Genomic DNA, 21,461 nt, shown 5'->3' on the forward strand with positions numbered 1-21,461 from the left:
TTCCATTTGTGGGCGTGGTCTTTGGAAAAACCCCGCCTTCCCACGCAGGCAGAGCGGAGCCGAGTGCGCGAGCTCCGCCCCTTTTGGGCGTGTCCCCGCCAGGCCGCGCCTTTTCCCGTTCATTCTCGCCCCCCGTTCCCCCCTCCCCGCACCCCCCCGTGTCCCCCGGCCCCGCTCCTGTCCCGTTCCGGCCCCGTTCGCCATGAGCCGCCTCGGGGCGCCGCTGCCGCTGCTGCTGCTCGGGGCGCTGGGGGCGCTGAGCCCCCCCCGGGCCGCGGGGCAGGAGCCGCCCCCGAGCCCCCCGCCCAGCCCCCGGCCCAACGCCACCAGGTAACGGCACCGACGGGACCGGGCGGGATCCCCCCGGGACGGGACCGCCCCCCGAACGTGGCACCGCCACCCCCGCGCACGGGCCGGGGCGGGACATTGCCGGTTCGGGACACCCCGGTCCGGGACCCCCCTCCCCGGGCACCGGGAGCCTCTCGCTGTCCGGTCCGGAACCGGAGCCACGAACCAGGGCCGCCCCCGGGAGCCCTGTCGGAACCGCGAGCGGGGTTCCCCGGTTGTGACCTGCCCGTGTTCCCCCCAGGCCGGTGTTCCCGGTGTTCCCGTGCGGGGGGGACCATCGCGGCGAGTCGGGGTTCATCGCCAGCGAGGGCTTCCCCCGGCACTACCCCCCCGGCAGCAACTGCACCTGGACCATCACGGTACGGACCCCCGGGGGCTCCCCGGTGACACCCGCACGGTCACCCCAACACCCGGGGGCTACCCGGGACCGGGGACACCCGCCCGGTCACCCCAACACCCCGGAGCCCCAGCGACACCCACCCGGTCACCCCAACACCCGGGGGGACTCCCCGGAACCGGCAGCCTCCACCTGGTCCCCCGGGGCTCCCTGGATAGGGCAACCCTGCAGTGTCCCCAATGTCCCTGAGGCCCAGGTGGTGACCCGCAGTGTCCCCCAGGTCCTGGCGGTGACCCCCAATGTCCCCAGGTGCCCGAGGGCCAGGTGGCCACGCTGTCGTTCCGCGTGTTCGACCTGGAGCCGGACCCGCGGTGCCGTTTCGACGCGCTGTCCGTGTTCGGGGGCCACGGCCCCGCGGCGCCGCTCCTGGGGCGCTTCTGCGGCACCTTCCGCCCCGGGGCGCTCCGCGCGCCCCAGAACCGCCTGCGCCTGCACATGGAGAGCGACGGCGCCACGGCCGGCCGGGGCTTCCTGGCCTGGTTCAGCGCCGGCAGCCCCCCGAGCCACGGTGGGTAACGGGGCAGAGCCCCGGGGCAAAAACGGGCAGCACCGCCGGCGGGGAGCAGGGACAGCCCCGGGGGGACACCCCAAAACCAGCCGGAGACACCCTGGAAACGTGGAGAGAGCCGAAACACCCTCAGAGTCTGGTGGAGACCCCAAAGTGCCGCAAAGAGCCCCAAAATGTGAGGGACGAGAGGGGAAAAGGCCTCCCTGGAGAGGGAAAAGCAGGTGGAATTGGGAAAAGTGCGAGGAGAGAAGAGCGGGAATGAGGAAAAAAGAGTAGGAATGAAAACAGTGGGAATGAGGAAAAACAGTGGGAATGAGGAAAAAACAGTGGGAATGAAAACAGTGGGAATGAGGAAAAAACAACAGTGGGAATGAGGAAAAAAGAGTAGGAATGAAAACAGTGGGAATGAGGAGAGAACAGGGAAGAGGAGAAAACAAAACAATGGGAATGAGGAAAAAAACAACAGTGGGAATGAGGAAAAAACAACAGTAGGAATGAGGAAAAAACAGTGGGAATTAAGAGAAAACAGTGGGAATGAGGGAAAAAACAAAACAGTGGGAATAAGGAACACTAGGACACTATTTAAAACACTTTATTTTATTAAAACAGGACACTTTATTAAATCACTGTTTTAATAAAAAACACTAGGAATTAAAACAGTGGGAATGAGGGAAAAAGAGTGGGAATGAGGAGAAACAACAGAGGGAATGAGGAGAAAACAAAACAGTGAGAATGAGGAGAAGACTGGGAATGAGGAAAAAACAGTGGGAATGAGGAGAAAGTGTGAATGGAAAATGAGGGAAAAGTGTGAAACTGAAAACAGAAAGGGAACACCCTGAGGGGGAATTGGGGAGAAAAGTGAGAGAATAAAAGGAAAGAGAAATGAAGGGAAAGTGTGATGAAGAAATGGAAGAGGGTGGAGAGGAAATGGGGGGAAAGTTTGAGGAGCAAACAGGGAAACGAGGGAAAAGTGCAAGGAAAGGAGGGGAAAGCTGAGGACAAAAGGAGAAAAATAAGAAGAAAAGAAAAAATAAGGGGAGAAAAGCTGAAAATAAAAATTTTTATAAACGGAGGGAAAAATGAGTGAAAAGAAAGAAGCTGGAGAAGAAAAGCCAGAGAGGAAAATGGAGCAAAGCGTCAGGAAAAAAATGAAGGAAACTTCATTTTTTGGCACAAAAAAAAAAGGCACAAAATGGAGGGAAAAGCTGACAGGGAAAGAGGGACAGGGAGCACTGAGACCCCAAAGCCAGCGAGACCCCAAATCTGTGCGAAGACCTCCCAAAACCGCATGGAACATCCCACACTGCCCCAGAAAACCCCAAAGCCGCCCCAAAAAGTGCCAGGGAGCCCCCCAGCCCCCCCCAACCCAGCCCAACCCTTTTGCAGGGCCCCCCCAGGGACGGCGGCGCTCGGGGGTCTTTAATAAACCCCAATTTTTCGGGGAGTCCTGGCACTATTTTGACGGTGAGTACGACCCCCAAAAAAATTCAAAAATTCAAAAATTTTTACAAAAGACATTCCCGGGGAAGGGGGGGTCTTGCTCCCCAAATTCCATCTCTTTTACCCCCCCCCCCAAAAAAAAAAAATTCAAAAATTTACAAAAACATTCCGGGGGGGGGTCTCAGTCCCCAAATTCCATCTCCTCCCCCCCTCCCCAGTCCCAGCGTGGTTTTAGTGGAGCCCCCCCCCCAAATTCCTCCCCCCAGATTTTGGGGGGTCTCAGGGACAGAGGGGACGCCGGCGGTGTGGGGAGGGAGCGGGGGTCCAAGCGTGTCTGTGCCCCCCAAAAACGCGACCCCCACCCCCCCAGAGCATCAGTTTTGTGGCGGGAGGCTGGAGAAGGCCCAGGGCAGCCTGAGCACCCCGAACTGGCCGGAGGAGAATTACCCACCCGGGATCAGCTGCTCCTGGCACATCGTGGCCCCCCCCGGCAAGGTCGGGGGGTCCTGGGGGGGTTCACAGGGGGCTTGGGGGGGCTGGGGGCGTCAGGAGGATTGGGGAAGGTCGGATTTGGGGGATGGGGGGGGTCAGGAGGGATTTGTGGGTGTTCAAGGCGGGGCTGGATGAGCCTGGGGGGGTTTGGGGGGGAGAGGAGGGATTTGGGGGGGGCAGGAATCCTTTGGGGGCTCAGAAATCCTTTTCGGGGGGCTCAGAAATCCTTTTTTGGGGTCACAGTGGGATGTCACGGGAGGCTGAGCAGAGACCGGGATGGTTCGGGGAGGCTCGGGGCAATTTGGGGAGGGGTCCGCAGGGGCCGGGGGGGGCCGGGGGGGCCCGGGGCTCTGAGCGCGGTTCCCGGGGCGGGATGTGCAGGTGGTGGAGCTGCGGTTCGGGAAGTTCGACGTGGAGCCCGACCCGCACTGCCGCTACGATTACGTGGCCGTGTTCGAGGGGGGGGCGCGGGACGACGCGCGGCGCCTCGGCCGCTTCTGCGGGGAGGAGACCCCCGGGTGAGACCCCTCCCCACGAGCCCCCCCTACGCCGTGGGAGCCCCCCCAAACTGCCCCGAACTCTCCCAAATCCCCCTGATGCCCCCGAACACCCCCTGACAGCAACCGGGACCCCCTGAGCACCCCCCCAAACCCCCCTGGGACCCCCCCGAACCCACCCGGGACCCCGTGCCCCCTGACCCCCCAAATCCCCCTGACCCCCCAAAAACTGCTTGACCCCCCCAAATCCCCCAGCCCCATCGTGTCCAGCTCCGCGGAGCTGCTGGTGCAGTTCGTGTCCGACCTGAGCGTCACCGCCGACGGCTTCTCGGCCTCCTACACCCTGCGGGACCCCGCGGCGGGCGGCGGCCCCGAGACCCCCGCCCCAAAGCCCCGGGGGGGCTCCAAGGCCAAGGCGCCCCCCGGCCCCAAAGCCGAGCCCCCCCCCACGGCCGCCCCCTGCCCCCAGCGCTGCCGCCGCGCCGGGACCCTGCAGAGCAACTTCTGCAGCAGCGATTTCGGTGAGAAACACCCCAAAAAACACGGGGGGAGAGCCCGAAATGGGGGTGGAGAATGCCTAAGATTGTGAGGCGAAGGTGAGGCTGGGCACTGGAGGATTCCCCAAAACCGTGAGGGAAACTGAGGCAGGAAATCTGGAGGATTCACCAAACCGTGAGGGAAACTGAGGCAGGGAGTCTGGAGGATTCACCAAACTGTGAGGGAAACTGAGGCAGGGAGTCTGGAGGATTCACCAAAATCGACAGGGGAAACTGAGGCAGGGAGCGCTCAAAAAGCTCTGGAGAATGCCCCAAAACTGTGAGGGGAAACTGAGGCAGGGAGTCTGGAGAGTTCCTCAGAAGCGTGAGGGGAAACTGACGTGGGGAGTGCCCAGAAAGTTCTAGAGGATTCTCCCAGAGCCGTCAGGGGAACCTGAGGCTGGGAATTGGAGAAATCCCCAAATCCGTGAGGGGAAAGTGAGGCCGGGCCCTCCCAAACCGCCACGCCGGGTGTCCCCGAGGCTTCGGGACCCTGATCCCCGTTCCCGTCCCTGCAGTGCTCACCGGCACGGTGAAGTCGGTGTCGCGGGGCCCGCCGCAGGAGCCGGGCTGGGCCGTGCTCTCCGTGCTCGGCGTGTTCAAGGCGGCGGCGGCGCTGGGGCTCCCTCAGCCCGCCAAGGGCTCCTCGCTGCGGCTGCAGCTGCCCTGCCGCCTCTGCCCCTCGCTCAAGAAAGGTGCGTGTGCCCGGGGGGAGCCCGCGGGGCTCTGTTCGGGCCCCCCGGCCCTGACGCCCCCTCCCCAAATCCCTTCCAGGCTCCAGCTACGTGCTGATGGGGCGGCTGGGCGCGGACGGGGCGGCGATGCTGCCGCCCGACGCCTTCGTGGTGCCCTACCGCCCTCAGCAGCAGCAGGTGCTGGGCAACCTCAGCAAGAGGCCGTGTCGGGGGAGCCCCTGAGGGAGCCCGGCCCGGAGACCCCCGCCCCGGGCCGCGGGGATGCCCCCCGAGTATTCGGTAATAAAGGCTGCAGAGATGGAGCGTGTGCGTGAGGGGTATGGAGGGAGAGAGGCCGAGCGCCGCAATCAAAGGGGGGACAGCAAAATGGGGCCCACAAAATGAGACCCTCAAAATGGAGACTCCAAAATGGGGACCCCAACATGGGACCCTCAAAACGGGGATCTCAAAATGGGACCTCTCAAAATGGGAGCCCTCAAAATGGAACCCTCAAAATGGGACGCCTCAAAATGGAACCCTCAAAGTGGGACCCTCGAAATGGGACCCCCCAAAATGGGACCCTCAAAAAGGGACCCCCTCAAAATGAGATCCTCGAAATGGGACCCCCCCAAAATGGGACCCTCAGAAAGGGACCCCCTCAAAATGAGACTCTCAATATGGGGACGCCCACCCCCCCTTTAAATGGTGCGGCTCCTTTAACAGGGGTGGAGGGCGGGGCTGAAGGGCCGGGGCGTGGCCTCCAAGCCTTCCCTGCTTGTCAATCATTACCGTAACTCCTGATTGGTGGAGTCGCCACGCCCCGTCCACGCGCAGGGTTTTTATTATCCCGCTTTTGCGTCAAACGTGATTGGTTGGTATCACGTCAATCTCGGGCGCTGCTCCCGCCTCCTCGATTTCGATTGGCTGGTGCCGCCAAAATTTTCGTGGCCGTTGCCAGGCAACGAGCTCCCCGCGATGGGTGGAGACTGTGCTTTAGCTGTGATTGGCTGAAGTTGGGCAGCACCCCCCCACCGCTTGACGACGATTGGCTCAACCTACCTATCAATCAAAGACCAAACTTCCGCATTTCTGCAGGCAGCGCCCCCGACTCCCCCTCTCCGATTTGCCGCCTCCCCGCGCGCCCCTTGCTCTGACTGGCCGCCGCTGTGGCCCCGCCCCCCCGGCGGGGTCCGGAAGCGGCCGGAGCTCAGTCGGGCAGCGGCGGCCGCGGCGAGCGGAGCTCCGGGCCCGCCATGGCCGCAGGGGCGGTGGGGGCTGTCCCGGCTGAGCAGCCGCCGCTGCCGGGCCGCCTGCCCGGAGGAGCCGGCACGGAGCGCGCCCTGGAAGAAGCAGAGGCCTCCGGCACCCTCAGTCTGGCCGGCCGGCGGCTGCGCGCCTTCCCGGCGGCGGCAGCGCGGCGCTGGGACCTCAGCGACACCACCCAGGCCGGTGAGGCCGCTGCCCCGGGGCAGGACCCCCGACCCTTCCCCACAGCCCCGCGTCCCTCGGGGTGTTTCCCAGGGGAAGCTGCGGCTGCACCGCCTCCCTCGGCGCGTCCCGAGGCCCGCGGGAGCTGCCGGAGGCGCCGGGACGGGACGAGCCGGAGCTCCCGGTCCGGGCGGTCCGGCGGCTTCAGCGTCCCCGAGCTTCAGCCGGGCGGCTCGGGGTCCATCAGCACCGCTGTCTCCGCGGATCTGCGTCCCCTGTCCTTATCCCGGGGCGTCCTTTATCCCCATTAATCCCTTCCCGAGTCTATCTTGTCCCTGTCGTTCCCTATCCCCGGGAATGCCCGGTCCCTGCGTGCCCCCTCCGCTGTCCCACACGCTGCCCCGGCTCCCTCCAGACCTGTCCCGGAACCGTTTCGGGGAGGTGCCGGAGGCCGCCTGCCGCCTGGTCTCTCTGGAAGGGCTGAGCCTGCACCACAACTGCCTGCGCAGCGTCCCCCCGGCCATCGCCAACCTGCAGGCCCTGGCTCACCTGGACCTCAGGTACGCTCCAGCCCCGCCGGTGTGACCGGGGAGCTCCGGCAGCAGCGCCCTGACCCCGCCGTGTCCCCTCCGCAGCCGCAACCAGCTGAGCTCGCTGCCCGCCTGCCTGTGCCTGCTGCCCCTGCGCGTCCTCAACGCCAGCAACAACCGCCTGTCCCGGCTTCCTCCGAACCTGGGCGCCCTCCGCACCCTGCGGCAGCTGGTGAGCCTGGCCCGGGCCGGCGGGACCCCGCGGGGCCGCGCCGGGCCCCGCTGAGCCCCGTCTCGCCCCGCAGGACGTGGGCTGTAACCGGCTGCGGGCGCTGCCGCCGGGGCTGGGGCAGCTGCGGGCGCTGCGGGACCTCAACGTGCGGCGGAACCAGCTGGCGGCGCTGCCCGAGGGTGGGTGAGGATCCTGGCGGGGGGTCCCACCGCTTTTTCAGGGTCCCCTCCATCCCGTGTTCCCCCCGGCAGAGCTCTCGGAGCTGCCCCTGGTCCACTTGGATTTCTCCTGCAACCGGGTGGTGGCGATTCCGCGCTGCTTCCGCCGGCTCCGGCACCTCCAGACGCTTCTGGCGGACAACAACCCGCTCCAGTTCCCCCCTGCCCAGGTGAGGAGGGTCCCGGGCTGTCCCCCCGACCCCCCAAAAGCTCCGGCTGAGCCCTCTGTGCCCCCCAGATCTGCCTGAAGGGCAAAGTCCACATCTTCAAGTACCTGGAAGCCGAGGCTGCCGCCCATCCTGTGCCCGCATGGTAAATGGGGGGCTCGGGGAGGGGGCGCCCCGTTGTTTTTGGGGTCTCTCTGAGCGCTGTTTGCCCCCTCCCCGCAGCCCCCCGGACGAGCCGTGTCCCCTCCGGCAGCGAGGGGGGCTGGACTCCGGCTTCCACAGCGTGGACAGCGGCAGCAAGCGCTGGTCGGGGAACGAGGTGGGATTTGGGGGCGTTTTGGGGGAATTTCGGGGGGGATTTGGGGTGTCCCCCAACCCTGCACCCCCTCTGGCACCGTTGCAGTGCTCGGATGAGTCCTCGGAGCCGTCCCGGCAGCACAGGGAGATGCACGGCGGGGCAGGTGAGGGGAGGGGGTCCCCAAAATCCCCCCCGGGACCCCCTGCCACCCCCTGGGTACCCCCTGCCACCCCCTGGGTACCCCCTGCCACCCCTCTGTCCCCACAGCTGGTGACAGTGACCCGGAGCAGCTGGAGGAGGAGCCCTCGCCCGAGGTGATGTCACCCCCCAAATCTCTGATCCCAAAATTTTGGGGTTTCCCACCCAAATCCTGAGCCCCCCTTTGTCCCTCCCCAGGAGCAGCAGAGGGGTGACACCCCCGAGGGCAGCAGGTGAGGGGTCTGGGGGCTCTCGGAGGGGTCTGGGGGCTCTGGGAGGGGTCTGTGGGGGTCTGGGGGCTCCAGGAGGGGTCTGTGGGGGTCTGACCCCCCCGTCCCTGTAGGGGGGTCCCCAATTGCCGGCGGCGCCCCAAGAACCTGGAGGTGTGGATGGAGAGAGAGAGGGAGAGGAGCTGGGACAGGTACTGGGGATTGGGAGATGGGAATGGGAACTGGGAATGGGAATTGAGGACTGGGAACTGGGGTTTGGGATTGGGAATTGGGAATTGAGGACTGGGAATTGGGATTGGGAAATGGGGACTGGGAACTGGGGTTTGGGTTTGGGATTGGGAATTGGGAAATGGGACTGGGAACTGGGGTTTGGGTTTGGGAATTGGGATTGGGAATTGGGGCGCTGGGATGGGATCAGGAATGGGGTGGGACAGGGGACAGGCACTGGCTGCTCTCACCCCCCCAGGACCCCCCCCCGGAGACCCCCCCAGGACCCCAACGGAGCCCCCAGCCCCCCAAAACCCAGTGCCTGCCTCAGCCCTTCCTCCTCCTCTTCCTCCTCCCACAGTGCCACCAGGCCAGGTAGGACAGAGTGTCCCCGTGTCCCCTCCCCAGTGCCCCCCGACCCCCCAAAACTCCCCTGTGAGCCCTCCCCAGTGCCCTCCGACCCCCCAAAACTCCCCTGTGAGCCCTCCCCAGTGCCCCTGACCCCCCAAAACTCCCCTGTGAGCCCTCCCCAGTGTCCCGTGACCCCCCAGATCTGCCCTGTGACCCCTCCCCAGTGCCCCCTGACCCCCCAAATCTGCCCTGTGACCCCTCCCCAGTGTCCCGTGACCCCCTGAATGTCCCCGCAGGCCCCCCGGACCCTGACCAGCTGATGGCTGAGCTGCGCCAGGTAACGCCCCCTCCCCTGCCCTGCCCGGGTGTTTGGGGGGGTTTGGGGCTCTGTGCCCCCCTGACTTGCCCGGGGGTCCCTGCTGTGCCCCCCACCCCCACAGAGCCTCGAGGCGCTGCTGCAGCTGCGGCTGCCGGAGGAGCTGGGGGGAGACCTGGAGCTGCTGGGGCGTGTGGCGGCACGGCTGCGGCCCTGGGCGGTGAGTGACAGCCCAAAATACCCCAAAATAACCCCAAAATAACCCCCCTGAGCCCCCAGAACATCCCCGAAACAGCCCCGAACGGCTGCGGCCCTGGGCAGTGAGTGACAGCCCTAAAACTGCCCTAAAACACACCCCTGAACCCCAAAACACCCCAAACCCCCCTTTATTACCTCCTGACCTCAACAATCACCCCAAACCCCCCTGACTGCCCCTTTCCCCCCTTAGAGCCCCCCCAGCCCCTGCCGGACGCCGCCGCCCTCCGAGGTACCGATCTGGGGGTGGCATTGATTTGGGGGGGGAGTGGTGGGATTGATTTGGGGGGGGTCCCGCGCCCTCCCAGGGCTAACGTGGGGTTCCCCCCCTCTCAGGTGAAGCCCCCCCCCCCGGCGCCCCCCCCCCGGGCTGCTCTTCGCCCTCTTCTACGGCCTCCTCATGGCGCTGCTCGTGGCCGCGCACCGCGCACTCTTTGGCTGCTGAGGGACCCCCCAAACACCCCGAGGAGCCCCCCCAGAACCTTGGGGGAGCCCCCCGGACCCGGGGGAACCCCCAAACCCTCGGGGGGGTCCCGATCTTTGCACCTTTTCTCGCCCCCCCCCCCGTCCTTTGTCTTGTGCCTTAACGCTGGGGAAACTGAGGCAGGGAATGGGGAGGGGCTGAACCCCCTGTGCCCCCCTGGGGGTGTGAATTTAATTATTCATATTATAATTAATTATGAGTTATTATTATGAGTTTTATTACTATAATGGTTGTTATTATTATAATGGGTCGCTATTATAATAATGAGGTATTATAATGAGTTGTTATACAGGACTGTGAGCATAATAAGTTAATTATTACAGTAAATTGTAACTTAATTATGGCAGAAGAACACTAAAATACGGATGACCAAAATTTATTGTAATTAATTATTATTATTAAAATTATTATATTTAACTATTATAGGGCTGTTGCTCTAATTATTATTATAATAATAATTTTGTTTCGGAGTGCGGATACTCCCCTCAAAATCAGACTTGGTACATCCCTGTCCCTTTGTGACACCAATCACCGGCTGGGACCAAACCCCGGGGGCTCAGTCCTGCCCCCTCTTGCTGCCACCGCTCAGCTTTTTGTCCGTTTTCTCCCTTTCTGTGCCCAAAAGGGGACGCCTTCCCCCCAAGCTGTGCTGTGCCGCCCCGTGTGTCCCCCCCGTCCCCAAAACTCCGCCGTTAATTCCGCCCTTCCCCAGCAGGTGCGGGAGGAGCCGAGCCGGGCCCGGGCCCCGCGGGGGGAGCTGGGGGCGTCTGTCCCCCCCCAGTGCCCCCGTTAATTCCCCTTCCCCTCCTCCGGTGCCCCCGGTAATTCGTTAATTCCCCTCCCCGTGCCTCCGTTAATTCGTTAATTTCCTTACCCCGGTAATTCCCCCTCGGCGCCATCTTTGTTGAGGGCAGGCCGCCATGGCCGTGCCCTCAGAGGCGATGCCCCGGCCGCCATTTTGGCTAAGGGCGCGTAGGGGGCTATGGGGGCACCATCTTTAATGAGGGCAACGCCGTGAGGGGAGGATTCAGCCATGGCCGCCATTTTTACCGAGGGCAGAGCCGTGAGGGGAGGTTTCGGCGCGGCAAGGCGAGGGAACGCAGCGGGACGGATCGGAGCCGTTTTTACCGAATATATATTAGATATCGCGATAAATCTCTCGGAACAAAAATAAAACCTGGTCCCGGCGGAGGTGCGGCGCGCTGCGGGGCGCCCCGGAGCAGCTGCGGTCATAGGAAGGGGTTGGTGGCCCGGTGCCGGATCCCGAACGGCGCCGCCGGGGCCGGGACGGTCTGGGGGGGGCACAGGGGAGGTCAGCGGCAGGGAAAGGGGTCCTGACCCCCCCCTCAGCCCCCCAGTGCTCACCACGAAGGGGTTGGTGGAAGCTTTGGCAACGCTGAACCCAGAGAAAGGCAAACCTGGGGGGGGAAATGGGGAGGGGTCAGTGAGGGGCTGGGCAGTTTATAAATATATAAGATTTAACAATATTTAACCTCCCCGGCTCTTACCATCGGCCTGGAAGGGGCTGGGGAAGCCCCCAGGAACAGGGGGCGAGGTGAAAGCAGCACCTGAGAGAGGGGACAGAGGATTGGGACCCCCAGACCCCAGCCTGGTCAGGAATGGGGGGGTCAGGGGGGTCCAGACCCCACCATGGTCAGGAATTGGGGGCTCGGGGGGTGCAGACCCCGCTCTGGGGGGAATGGGGGGCTCAGGGGGGTCCAGACCCCCCCCGGTCAGGGAACTGGGGGCGTCAGGGGGTCACTCACCGGGCCCATTGATCTCGAAGGGGTTGGTGGAGGGTCTGGGGGCCACGGGGGCTGTGAAGGGGTTGGTGTAGCCTGAGGGAGTGGGCACAGGTGTCACCATGGAGTGGTGGTGGGACCCCAAGCCCCCTCCCCAGCACCCCACAGGGGTGGGGAGACCCCCAAATCCCCCCTTGCCCATCAATCCCAGGTGTCCCAAAGATCTGGGGGGCTCCAAACCCCTCCCTGGGCCCTCTCCAAGAGCCCCGGGGGGGTCTTGGGGTACCTGTGGTGCTGGGGGGGATGTGGAAGGGGGGCACAGCCCCCCCAAACGTGGGTGCTCCAGGGATGGTTCCAAAGGCATCGAAACTGGGGAAGGCAGACCAGGCTGGGGCTGGGGCTGGGGACAAAGCTGGGGTCACTGGGGGGTCACCAAGCCCCCTGGCAACCCCCGTGCTCCCCTCCCGTAGCCCCCCGAGCTCACCAGGGAAGGCAGCGAAGGCGGGGGCAGGGGCTGGGCTGGCGAAGGGGTCCCCCCCGATGTCAGCCAGGAGGTCGGTGCTGGCTTTTCGGGCAGCTGGGCGAGGCTGGGGGGGCACCACAGGGTCAGGGGGGGCTTCTCCCCTCTGGGCACCCCCTGAAGGGGCCCGGTCCCACCTGTGGCAGTGTCCCAGTGTCCCCGTGGAGGAGCTGGGGGAGCCCGGGCTCTGCTGAGGTGTTTTGTGGCGGCTTCACTTGTTCTTTCACTTGTTCTTTGACTTGTTCGGGTGGCACATACCTGCCAAGGGAGAGCAAAACATTGGCTGAGGGGTCCTCACGCTGTGCTGCCCCCCGTCAAGGAGCCCCCAGCCCCTCTCCTACCATCGCTTCTTCTCGTATTTCTCCTGCAGGAACTCCTTCACCTTCTGGGGGTCGCGGGAGTCGGGGAGAAGCGACGTCCGGGGGTCGAAGGTGCCCAGCCAGACCCTCCTGCAGGCCTGGGGGGTCGCGGAGGGTCCGTGGGGACGGGGGCAGGGTGGGATGGACAGGGCAGAGCCCCCCCAGCCGCTGCCCCCTTACCTCATTGCCGTGCGCCTGCAGGAACAGCACCTCGGCCTCGCTGAACGTCGTCATGGAGATGGACTTGACGCGGTGCGGGGGGTTCAGTCCCCGCCTGCGGGGGGATTCGGGGGGTCAGCGCCCCCCCTGCGCCCATGAACACCCAAAACTGAGCTTTTCCTCCCCAAGAAGAGGCGCCCGAGTAGCGCAGCATGTGAAGCCACGTGCTGCGGCCACGCCCCCTCCCGCCGAGCCCCGCCCCCAAATGGAGCAGCCAATCAACGACACCTTGACCAGGTGCGGCCCCGCCCACCGCGCTCAGGTGTGAATTAATCCCGGCCACGCCCCGCCCTCCCGCCCCCGGCCCCGCCCCGCTCACAGCGCCCCCGAGCAGCCGGTGCACACGAGGCTGCCCACGCTGATGTCCACGTAGGTGACGCCGCGCTGGCCGCATTCGAAGCAGAGCCGGTTGGCGGGAACCGCGCTCACCAGCTCCCGCACCCGCCGGCACCAAACCTCGGCCTCCGCGTCCCGGCCCGCGCTGCCCCTGCGGGCCCCGGGGCCTCCGCCGGGCCCCGCTCCCGGCCCGGTGCCGCCGCTGCCCGCCGCCATCTTCCCGGTGCCGCGGGCCCCGCCCTCTCCGCCGCAGCGCCGCCGCTGATTGGCCGCGCGCCGCGCGCAGCGCCCCCTGGCGTCCCCCGCGTCGCCCCTTCCCGCCCTTTCCGGCCCCGCCCCCCGCCCTGAGGGGATTCACCGCCCCTCGGCGGGAAACGCCTCATTTTGGGCGGATTTCACGGAAAAACGGCATTTTCCACCATCAAAACCGGCATTTTCCATCACCAAAAACAGCAGTTTCCACCAGCGGCGCGTCCCGGCTGCTCCCGCGGTGAGGAAGGGGCTCTGGGCACCCCCGGCTCTTCCTGCCCTTTTCGTACCCTCAGAGCCGTCCCCCCCGGCCCCCTCACGAAAATAAAATTCCTCTTTTGAGTAATTTTCCCCCGAAATCTCTGTTATTGCTCCTCTCTCCCCAACACGAGGCGGCCTGGAGAGTCTCAGAGTCATTTCCCCACAAAATCACTATTATTTACGCCCTCCCTCCCTCCTTTCAGTTGATTCCCTACAAACTCACTATGATTCCTCTCCCTTTCAGGTCATTTCCCCATAAATTCACTACTTTTACCTCATTTGGGGTCATTTTCTCCCAAATCCCCCTGAGCACCTTGTGAGGGGCTGCAGGGCGGGTCCCAGTCCCCTTTTTTGGGGGGGGTGTCTCAGTCCCATTCCCATTTTGGGGGGGTTTCAGTCCCATTTTTTGGGGGGATTCAGTCCAATTTTTGGGGCAGTCCCAGTCCCATTTTTGGGGGTGTCTCAGTTCCATTTTTAAGGGGTTCCAGTCCCTATTTTTGGGGTGTCCCATTCCCCTTTTTGGACCGCTCCCCCCCCCCGACAATCGCACTTCCAGCTGCATCTCTCTTTAATAGTGCACAGAACCACGTTACAAAACCCCCCCGTCCCCACGACCCCCCCCCAAACTGGGGCCCCCCCGGACCCCGCGGGGACGAAGGCAATTCTGGTAACGGGGGGCAAAGGGGGGGGAGGGAGATGAGGCACAGAGGGCCTGGGGGGGGTCCCAGGAAAGGGTCCTTTGGTGGCCCCCCACCCAAAATCCCAGAGGAGATCCCCCCTCCCCTATCACACCCCCCTCCCCACACTGGGGGCCCCCCCCTCCAGCACCCCCCACCCCCCCCAGGCCGCACTGCGGACCCCCTGCCCGGCCCCCCCCTGCTCGATGCACCCCCATAAATACCCCCCCATAAATACATTGCAAAGCAGTTACAGCACCCTCCCCTTTTGGGGTGAACCCCCCCTTTACAGGGACCCCCTCGGCTCGCGGGGGCTGCCCCCCGATTTTGGGGCTCGACACCCCCCCACCCCGGGGGTGTTCAATTCCCCGTAATGAGGGGCTCGGCCTCCCCCCACTGTTTGGGGTGGTTTTTTATCCCCCTCCATTTTTGGGGTCCCTCCTTTGGGGGCGGGTCTCCATCCTCCCGCCGTTGTGTTCGGAGTGTCCCCCCCCCCATTATTTCCGGGGGGGCTCCACATCCCATAAATACCCCCCCGATTCTCCCCTAACCCGGCCCAGCCGTGTCGCCCCCCCTCCCCACTTTAGGACCCCCCCCATATTTATCCTCAGCCCCCCATGAGTGATTTTGGGGAGGGGGGGCCCGGCTTTGGGGTGCTCCAGGCACCCCGGGGGGGTCAGATGGCGGTGTCCCAGAGCACGGCGTGGGGCCGGCGGGCCGGGGGCGTCCCGGGCGGGGGCGGCGGGGGCGGGGGGCGGCCCTCGGTGCTGGCAGCGGCCCCCGGCCCTTTCCAGGCGGGGGGGGCGGGCAGGGGGGGCAGGCTGTCCTGCTTGCACAGCCCCCCCCCCCGGCCCCCCCGCGCCTTGATCTCGGTGCACACGCAGCGCTTGCGGTCGATCACCTCCTGCAGCTGCCCGTCCCGGGGCCGGGGCGCGGCGGCGGGGAACGAGCCCCCTCCGGGCCCGGGAACCCCCCCGGACAGGGGGCGCGATGGGGGGGGGCCTCGCGGGAACGGGGGGGCGCCGGCCTGGCGGACCCCCGAGGTGGAGGCGGAGCGGCCCAGGCGGGGACCCCCGGGGAGCTCTGCGGGGAGGGGAGGGGGCGTCAGGGGGACACAGCGGGGTCACTGGGTGCCCCCCGGCGTCACCCCCCCGGGGTCACCCCGCTGTCCCCGCCCGCCCCTCGGTGCCCCCAGATGTGCCTCCCCCCGCCCACCCCAGGTGGGCCCAGCCCGTACCCGAGGCTCTCCCGCAGGCGGGGAAGGTCTGGCACGGCAGGGGGGGTCCGGGCCGCCCCCGGGGCCCCTCCGCCCTCACCGGGATCCCCGAGGGGGGCGGGGCCGCTCCCCCCCCGCTCCTCCCGGGGGGGCTCCGGCGCCTCTGTCAAGGGGGGGAGAAAGGGGAGGGTCAGTCCCGCCCACAGGGCGTGGCCCCGCCGCAAGCCCCGCCCCACCCGAGCTGTCACTCACTCTCGGTCTCCTTCCCGCGCCGGGCGGAGACTCCGCCCCCCCGGCGAAGGGGCGGCTCCTCCTCACGGGCGAGGGCGGGGCCTGCCGAGGCCACGCCCCCGCGCAGGCTCTCGTAGGCGGGTGGGCGTTTCCCCGGGGGCGGAGCTTCGGCGGAAGGTGGGAGGGGCAGCGGGCCGAGCCCCGCCCCCCCGCGCTCGCGACCCGCCCCTCCCGGGGCGTGGTGCGGGGGGAGGGGCGTGGAGTGGCTGCGCGCGCGGGCGGGGGGCGGGGCCTCGCGGCGCGAGGGGAGGGGCAGGCGCGAGGCGCCCTCGGGGGGCGGGGCCAGCGGGGGTGGGCGGGGCGGCAGCAGGTTGGGGAAAGGAGGCGGGATGGGGGCGGGGCCGGAAAACGGGGCGTGGCCGATGAAAGGGGCGCGGCCGGCATGAGGGGCGTGTCCAGAGAAAGGGGCGTGTCCCGCGTAAGGGGCGTGGCCGGAGTGCAGCGCGGCGCCGCCGAAAGGGGCGTGGGCGGCGTGCGGGGCGTGTCCGTGGAAGGGGGCGTGTCCCGCGAAAGGGGCGTGTCCCGGGGCCGGCCCCTCCCCCGCGGGCAGGGGGCAGCTCATCTCCTCGTAAATGGCCTCGGGCTCCTCGGCGGGCGGGGGGGCCGCGCCCCCGGGCCCCCCGCGGCGGGGGTCGCCCCCCGCGCCCCCCCGGGCGTCCCCCACCATCTCGATGTACACCGGCTCCTCCGGCTCGCCCTGCTCGGCCGGGGCCGCCCCCGCCGACAGCCGGGTCTGGGGGCTGCGCGAGGGCTTCAGGGGGGGCGTCTGCCGCACGCAGCCCCCGCGGGGGGCGCCTGGGGACGGGAACGGGGTCAGGGGCTGGTAACCCCTCCGTGCCCCCCAAATTCCCCTCCGTGCCACCTAAACCTCCTCAGGACCCCCTGTACACCCCCAAATTCATCGTGTCCCCTCCCTGCCATCCACGCCTCCCCAGGACCCCCTCCGTGCCCTCCTGAGCCCCCCCTCAGCAGCCCCCAGCCCCAATTCCCGGGGGTCCCACTCACCCCCTCTCTTGGCGGGCGGTGCCTCGAGCCCGCGCCCCTCGGGGGGCCCGATGCGGGGTCCCGGGGGACGCAGGGGGGGCCCCCCCGGGTCGGGGAGCCCGACGGCGTGGCAGGACAGCGAGCGGGGGGCCATGCCGGGGGCGCAGGGCCGGGGGCCGCGCTCCTGCGGCGCCGGCAGCGTCAGGAACCCCACGCGCAGGGGGCGCCGCAGGGACCCCCCCTCCCGCGCCTTGGGGACCCTGCGGGGGGGGACACGGGGGGGGTGAGGGACACCCCCGGATTGCTGGGGATGCCCCGACCCCCCCCCCAGAGACTGCCTGGGAATTCGCTGCTGTGGTTTGGGGGAATTGGGGTCACCCATCTTTGGGGGCGCCAGAGTGCAGGGGGGCATTGGGGGTCATGGGATGGGGCAGGGGTCCCCGGTTACCCCAGGGTGGTCCCAGGGGCTCCCAATATCCCCTGAGGGTGGTCCCAGGGTGGTCCTGAGGCTCCCAGTGTCCCATGAGCGTGGTCCCAGGTGTACTGCCTTCCCCCCACGGCAGCCCTGGCTGGTTTCTGTGTCACCCCTGGTGTCCCCCCGTCCCCCTCGTTGTCCCCCCCATGTCCCCCCCCTTGTCCCCAAGTCCCCCCATGTCCCCCCGTGTGTCCCTGACCCCTTTCTGGGCTCCTCCTCGCGGGGGCGCCACTCGCTGCGGCCCTTGCGCTGCAGGAGGCTCATGGCGGCCGCGGGGGGGCGCTCCTCGCCCAGGCGCAGCAGGGCGGCGGCGGCGGCGGCGGCGAGCTCCGACCGCGGGGGGGCGCTCATGGCTGGGGGGCTGGGGGCGGGGCTTGAGTCTGGCCCCGCCCCCGGGCTCGGCTCCGGGATCCGCCCCCGCCCCTCCCGGACCATCCCCCCCAATGCCCGGGGTACCGGCACCCCCAAAGCCTGAGACCCCCTTGGAGTCAGGTCCCGATGCCCCCCTCCCCAAATCCCGCAGGACCCCCTCCCCAAACCCCCTAGACCCCACAAGACCCTCCCCAGAACCTCCCAGGACCCCCTCCCCAAACCACTCAGCCCCCCCTCCCCAGCCCCCCCAGCCGCCCCAGGAGCCCCTCCCCAAAGAGCGCAGCCCCACCAGGACCCCTCCCCTGACCCCCCAGCCTCCCTCGGACCCCTTCCCACCCGGGGCCCGGGGCGCTCTGCCCTCCCCTCCACCCTAAGGGCTCCGGGCTCCCCCCGACCCCCGCCCGCCGGGTACTCCAACCGCACCCCGACCCCTCCGCGGTGACACCGGGGTACCCCCACCCTCCGAACGCCTGCGGACCCCCGGCCCCTCCTCCGCTCCCACCGGCGCTGGGGACTCCCCCCAGGCCCCCTCCTCCCCTCAAATCACCCCATGCCCGGGGGTCCTCCCTCGCCCCCCACCCCACCCGGCCCCGCCGTGCTCTGTCCGCCCCTCCCGGTGCTGCCCCCCGCCCCGTTACCTGTCGCTCTTTTGGGGGTCCCACGGTTGGGGGGGGGGGAATCCTTCGCCGCACCCCCCCACCGCCGCCAGCACGGCCGGGCCCGGGGGGGGGCGGGGGGCTCACGGGGGGCGTTGGCCCATGGCGGGGGGGTCTAGCGGCCTGCGGGGGAGGGGCAGCGGGTGGTCACCGGGCGCGGGAGGGGCTCCGGGCCCACCCCCACCCCTCCCCTCCGCCCTCACCGGCCGCTCCCGCCTCCCGCTCGCGCCGCTCCATTGGCGCTGACGCAGCGTCCGGGACGCGCCGCCGCCGTGAGGGCGCCCCCTGGCGGCGCGGAGGACCCGCGGCGAGGCGGGGTCACGTGCTTAGAGGGCGTGTCCGAATTGAAGGCGTGGTTTTACGTGATGGGGCGTGGTTTGAGGCGGGGCGCGCCTTGAAGCACCGCCTTAAAGCGCAACATCACTTCCGGTTCTCACTTCCGGGTGCTGCCGGTGCTGCCGCCGGTAACGGCTCCGGGCCGGCCCCGCCATGTTCCTCCTCCTCCTCCCGCCGCCGCCGCCCCCATGAGCCGCAAGAAGAGCGGCTTCGCCATCACCAGCGTCCGCGGCGGCAGCGGGAGCGCGGCCGGCGATGCCTCCGGCGCCGCCGCCGGTTCTGCGCCTTCCTCGTCCGGCAGCCCCAGCGGGTCCCGGTTCCGCCTCGTTCGTTTGCTGTCGCCGGGAGAGGTGCTGCGGCGGGGCCGGTGGCTGTGCCGCGATTTCTACGAGCGGGACGCGTCCCCGCGGGGCGGCGGCGTTGGCGGCGGGAGGGTCCCGGTGTCGCTGGACGCCCCCCGGGCCGTGCCCGCCCCCCACCAGCCCCGCTCCCTCGGGGCCTTCGCGCAGCTCGTGCAGCAGGTGAGGTGGGCGGGGTCTCCATGGGGGCGGGGCTACGGTAACCACGCCCCCAATTCCCCCCTTTGTTTGTTTACAGGCGCTGCCCCCCAAACCCCCCTCGCCACGCCCAGGGGGCGGGGCCGAGCTCAGCGCCCGCCTGGGATTGGCTGGCGAGGAGAGCGAGGACGAGGGGTAAGGGCGGCACTTCCGGATGCGCAACTTCCGGTGTGGGCGGGGCGGGGATTGACAGGTGCGAGGGAGGGGCCCGAGTTTCCCTCCCCCACCTGAAAAAAAAAGAGGAAGGAAAAACGAGCGGGGGGTGTGAGCTGTGCCCTTCCCCCACCCACCGTGTCCGTTTGTCCCTCTGTCCGTCTGTCTGACCCCCCTGGCCTCGTCCCCAGCGCCGGCACCGGCGTCACCGCCATCGACAACAAGATCGAGAGAGCCATGGTGAGACTGGGGGGGGGAATGGCGGGGAGGGTCCTGGAAGGGAAGAGTCAGGGGATTGGGGTCCTGGAAGGGAGGAATCGGGGTTTGGGGTCCTGGAAGGAAGGAATCGGGGGGATTGGAGTCCTGAGAGGGGGTGTGAGGGGACTCGAAGAGGCACAGGGTCCTGGAAGGGACGAGTTGGGGGATTCCAGGCCCTGGAGGGGAGGTGTGACGGGTTTGAGGTCCTGGAAGGGAGGAATTGGGGGGCTTTGGGGGTCCTTGACGATGCCCCCCCAGGACCTGGTGAAGTCGCACCTGCTGCTGGCCGTGCGGGAGGAGGTGGAGGCGCTGCGGGAGCAGATCCGGGAGCTGAGCGAGCGGCGGGCGGCGCTGGAGAGGGAGAACCGCCTGCTCCGGGCGCTGGCCACGCCGCAGCAGCTGGCCCGCCTGCCCCCGAGGCCGCCCCCGGGGCCGCCCTGAGCCCCGGGGATCCCGGGGAGGGGTCCCAGGGGTTTTTGGGGGTCCCGGGGAGGGGGCAGCGCACGCTGCTCTGCTGCTGCTTCACTGCGAGGAAGCTCTCCCGTCCTTCCTGCGCGATTTGGGGCCTTTTTTAATAAACTCGCGATTTTTACAGCATGGGGGATGCGCCGTCGTCATTTTAGGATAAAATCGAGTGAATTGGGGGGAGCGGCCGTGGCGGGGCTCGAACCCGCGGCCTCCGGAACATGGGACAAGCCGGCCGCCATCTTGGGAAGGGCGTGGCCCCGGGGCGCCGCCATCTTGAGGAGGTCAGGGAGGCGCCGCCATCTTGGCGCGGTCACCGTTACCGGGGGCGTGGCCAGAGGCGGAAAGAGGGCGTGGCTTCCGCCGCCATGAGGCCGCGCGCGCTCCCGCCGCCGCCGCCGCCCGGGGGGATCCTGAGGCGGAGGGGGCGCGGAGGGGGACACCGGCAGGTGGGGGAGGGGAGAACGGGACACCCCCGGACACCCTGCAACAGCGCGGGGGTGCGGGAGGGACCGGGACACCCCAAACCGGGGGAGGCGGGGTCGGTGAGACCCCCCCGGGACACCCCCAACCGGCGGGGGGAGGCTCGGGGACCCCAATCTTCCCCTCCCCCGTTCCCAGGTGCGGTTCGCGCCCATCCCGGATGATGATGAGGAGGAGGAGGATGATGAGGATGAAGCGGCCGGGGCGCCGTTCCTGGCCACGCCCACCCCGCACAGCACCCGCGGGGGTCCCGGTGGGGGCCCCCCGGTTCCGTTCGACGCCCCCCGAGCGGCGGCCGCGCTCCTGGGCAGCTCCTGGGCGGCGCGCTCGGCGCTGGGGGAGGCGGCGGCCGCCGGTAACCGCGGGACCGGGGGGTCGGGGGGGTCACCCGTGCGCCCCCCGGCCCCGGTTTAACCGGAACCCCCCCCGGTTCCAGCCATGAACGTGCCGCCGGCCCAGCGCCTGTTCCGCGGGCTCATCAGCCTGGCCGTGCCCCCCCCGGTACCGGGGCCGCGCAGGGGGGTCCCGCCCGCGCCCCCCGCAGGTGAGACCCCCCCCTCCCCCTCCCCCCGGAATTACCGGTATCCCCCGGTACCGGCGGGACCCCACCGTGTCCTCTGCCCCCCCAGGTACCGGGGCCGTGCCTGGCCGTGCTGGCGGCGGGGGCGGCGAACACCGGGGGGGAGGGGCCGGTCCTGCCCCCCCGCGCCCCCCGAGCCCCCCCGGGCCCGCCCGCGCCCCCCCGGCGCCGCCTTCACCATGTACCGGAAACGGCTGCAGTGGGGAGGGGGCTGAGACCCCCCAAATTCCCGCTGCTATCCCCCCTCAAAACCCCTTTCCCCCCCGAACCCCTCTTCCCGTCCCCCAAATCCCATTTTCCCCCATCCAAACCCCATTTTTCCACCCGAAATCCACATTTTTCATCCCCAAATTCCCATTTCCCCACCCCAAATCCCCCTTTTTTCACCCCAAAAAATAAACCCGTTATTTTTCAAGTTCCCCGTACCCCCCCTTCCCCTCCCAAATTCCCATTTCCCCCCAAATCC

At 67.8% G+C, this 21,461-nt stretch overlaps 6 protein-coding genes across 6 annotated transcripts; 4 read left to right on the forward strand and 2 right to left on the reverse strand.

The window, feature by feature from the left end:
• The first annotated feature begins 97 nt into the window (after positions 1 to 97).
• On the forward strand, positions 98 to 5,215 carry PCOLCE (procollagen C-endopeptidase enhancer). Its single transcript, XM_030970595.1, has 8 exons — positions 98 to 330; positions 590 to 707; positions 995 to 1,253; positions 3,064 to 3,188; positions 3,567 to 3,703; positions 3,938 to 4,203; positions 4,737 to 4,913; positions 4,993 to 5,215. Exons 1-8 carry the CDS (start codon positions 203 to 205, stop codon positions 5,133 to 5,135), a joined length of 1,353 nt encoding a protein of 450 aa, XP_030826455.1. The 5' UTR covers positions 98 to 202; the 3' UTR covers positions 5,136 to 5,215.
• Positions 5,216 to 6,115: 900 nt separating this feature from the next.
• Positions 6,116 to 10,599, forward strand: LRCH4 (leucine rich repeats and calponin homology domain containing 4). Its single transcript, XM_030970577.1, has 17 exons — positions 6,116 to 6,341; positions 6,736 to 6,880; positions 6,956 to 7,082; positions 7,156 to 7,261; positions 7,334 to 7,470; positions 7,539 to 7,612; positions 7,690 to 7,786; positions 7,871 to 7,928; positions 8,033 to 8,079; positions 8,162 to 8,196; positions 8,307 to 8,384; positions 8,660 to 8,775; positions 9,048 to 9,088; positions 9,192 to 9,287; positions 9,516 to 9,554; positions 9,659 to 9,730; positions 10,522 to 10,599. The coding sequence occupies exons 1-17, from the start codon at positions 6,146 to 6,148 to the stop codon at positions 10,597 to 10,599; spliced, it is 1,542 nt and encodes a 513-aa protein (XP_030826437.1). The 5' UTR covers positions 6,116 to 6,145.
• AGFG2 (ArfGAP with FG repeats 2) lies at positions 10,453 to 13,198 on the reverse strand. Its single transcript, XM_030970578.1, has 10 exons — positions 12,966 to 13,198; positions 12,608 to 12,701; positions 12,410 to 12,525; positions 12,206 to 12,326; positions 12,033 to 12,135; positions 11,835 to 11,948; positions 11,573 to 11,644; positions 11,315 to 11,374; positions 11,172 to 11,224; positions 10,453 to 11,098 (listed from the first exon to the last, which is right to left on the reverse strand). Exons 1-10 carry the CDS (start codon positions 13,196 to 13,198, stop codon positions 11,036 to 11,038), a joined length of 1,029 nt encoding a protein of 342 aa, XP_030826438.1. The 3' UTR covers positions 10,453 to 11,035.
• Positions 13,199 to 14,774: 1,576 nt separating this feature from the next.
• LOC115916842 (basic proline-rich protein-like) lies at positions 14,775 to 18,272 on the reverse strand. Its single transcript, XM_030970579.1, has 7 exons — positions 18,146 to 18,272; positions 17,335 to 17,496; positions 16,682 to 16,920; positions 15,935 to 16,471; positions 15,638 to 15,882; positions 15,407 to 15,548; positions 14,775 to 15,252 (listed from the first exon to the last, which is right to left on the reverse strand). The coding sequence occupies exons 2-7, from the start codon at positions 17,484 to 17,486 to the stop codon at positions 14,846 to 14,848; spliced, it is 1,722 nt and encodes a 573-aa protein (XP_030826439.1). The 5' UTR covers positions 17,487 to 17,496; positions 18,146 to 18,272; the 3' UTR covers positions 14,775 to 14,845.
• A 274-nt stretch (positions 18,273 to 18,546) lies between these two features.
• LOC115916851 (TSC22 domain family protein 2-like) lies at positions 18,547 to 20,064 on the forward strand. The gene is made up of 4 exons (XM_030970590.1): positions 18,547 to 19,020; positions 19,097 to 19,191; positions 19,401 to 19,449; positions 19,726 to 20,064. Exons 1-4 carry the CDS (start codon positions 18,688 to 18,690, stop codon positions 19,906 to 19,908), a joined length of 660 nt encoding a protein of 219 aa, XP_030826450.1. The 5' UTR covers positions 18,547 to 18,687; the 3' UTR covers positions 19,909 to 20,064.
• A 207-nt stretch (positions 20,065 to 20,271) lies between these two features.
• On the forward strand, positions 20,272 to 21,425 carry LOC115916850 (translation initiation factor IF-2-like). The gene is made up of 4 exons (XM_030970589.1): positions 20,272 to 20,381; positions 20,554 to 20,770; positions 20,852 to 20,959; positions 21,045 to 21,425. The coding sequence occupies exons 1-4, from the start codon at positions 20,301 to 20,303 to the stop codon at positions 21,392 to 21,394; spliced, it is 756 nt and encodes a 251-aa protein (XP_030826449.1). The 5' UTR covers positions 20,272 to 20,300; the 3' UTR covers positions 21,395 to 21,425.
• The last annotated feature ends 36 nt before the right edge of the window (positions 21,426 to 21,461 follow it).

The sequence above is a fragment of the Camarhynchus parvulus genome, unplaced genomic scaffold (genome assembly GCF_901933205.1).
Source record: "Camarhynchus parvulus unplaced genomic scaffold, STF_HiC, whole genome shotgun sequence".
In the NCBI taxonomy this organism is placed as follows: Eukaryota; Metazoa; Chordata; class Aves; order Passeriformes; family Thraupidae; genus Camarhynchus; species Camarhynchus parvulus.

What these genes read in the sequence shown, in the direction of transcription:
- PCOLCE (XM_030970595.1), top strand. Translation starts at nt 203, where the DNA reads ATGAGCCGCCTCGGGGCGCCGCTGCCGCTGCTGCTGCTCGGGGCGCTG. An exon ending in ACTGCACCTGGACCATCACG is followed by an intron (nt 708 to 994) that starts GTACGGACCCCC and finishes CAATGTCCCCAG; the next exon opens with GTGCCCGAGGGCCAGGTGGC. An exon ending in CTGCCCCTCGCTCAAGAAAG is followed by an intron (nt 4,914 to 4,992) that starts GTGCGTGTGCCC and finishes AATCCCTTCCAG; the next exon opens with GCTCCAGCTACGTGCTGATG.
- LRCH4 (XM_030970577.1), top strand. Translation starts at nt 6,146, where the DNA reads ATGGCCGCAGGGGCGGTGGGGGCTGTCCCGGCTGAGCAGCCGCCGCTG. An exon ending in CTGGCTCACCTGGACCTCAG is followed by an intron (nt 6,881 to 6,955) that starts GTACGCTCCAGC and finishes TCCCCTCCGCAG; the next exon opens with CCGCAACCAGCTGAGCTCGC. An exon ending in GGAGATGCACGGCGGGGCAG is followed by an intron (nt 7,929 to 8,032) that starts GTGAGGGGAGGG and finishes CTGTCCCCACAG; the next exon opens with CTGGTGACAGTGACCCGGAG.
- AGFG2 (XM_030970578.1), bottom strand. Translation starts at nt 13,198, where the DNA reads ATGGCGGCGGGCAGCGGCGGCACCGGGCCGGGAGCGGGGCCCGGCGGA. An exon ending in CTTCGAGATCAATGGGCCCG is followed by an intron (nt 11,375 to 11,572) that starts GTGAGTGACCCC and finishes CCCCTCTCTCAG; the next exon opens with GTGCTGCTTTCACCTCGCCC. An exon ending in CAGCCCCTTCCAGGCCGATG is followed by an intron (nt 11,225 to 11,314) that starts GTAAGAGCCGGG and finishes TTCCCCCCCCAG; the next exon opens with GTTTGCCTTTCTCTGGGTTC.
- LOC115916842 (XM_030970579.1), bottom strand. Translation starts at nt 17,486, where the DNA reads ATGAGCGCCCCCCCGCGGTCGGAGCTCGCCGCCGCCGCCGCCGCCGCC. An exon ending in GAGGAGGAGCCCAGAAAGGG is followed by an intron (nt 16,921 to 17,334) that starts GTCAGGGACACA and finishes CCCCCCCCGCAG; the next exon opens with GGTCCCCAAGGCGCGGGAGG. An exon ending in GCCCCCCGAGGGCGCCTCGC is followed by an intron (nt 15,883 to 15,934) that starts GCCTGCCCCTCC and finishes CCGCGCGCGCAG; the next exon opens with CCACTCCACGCCCCTCCCCC.
- LOC115916851 (XM_030970590.1), top strand. Translation starts at nt 18,688, where the DNA reads ATGAGCCGCAAGAAGAGCGGCTTCGCCATCACCAGCGTCCGCGGCGGC. An exon ending in TCGCGCAGCTCGTGCAGCAG is followed by an intron (nt 19,021 to 19,096) that starts GTGAGGTGGGCG and finishes GTTTGTTTACAG; the next exon opens with GCGCTGCCCCCCAAACCCCC. An exon ending in GAGGAGAGCGAGGACGAGGG is followed by an intron (nt 19,192 to 19,400) that starts GTAAGGGCGGCA and finishes CCTCGTCCCCAG; the next exon opens with CGCCGGCACCGGCGTCACCG.
- LOC115916850 (XM_030970589.1), top strand. Translation starts at nt 20,301, where the DNA reads ATGAGGCCGCGCGCGCTCCCGCCGCCGCCGCCGCCCGGGGGGATCCTG. An exon ending in GGGGGAGGCGGCGGCCGCCG is followed by an intron (nt 20,771 to 20,851) that starts GTAACCGCGGGA and finishes CCCCGGTTCCAG; the next exon opens with CCATGAACGTGCCGCCGGCC. An exon ending in CCCGCCCGCGCCCCCCGCAG is followed by an intron (nt 20,960 to 21,044) that starts GTGAGACCCCCC and finishes CTGCCCCCCCAG; the next exon opens with GTACCGGGGCCGTGCCTGGC.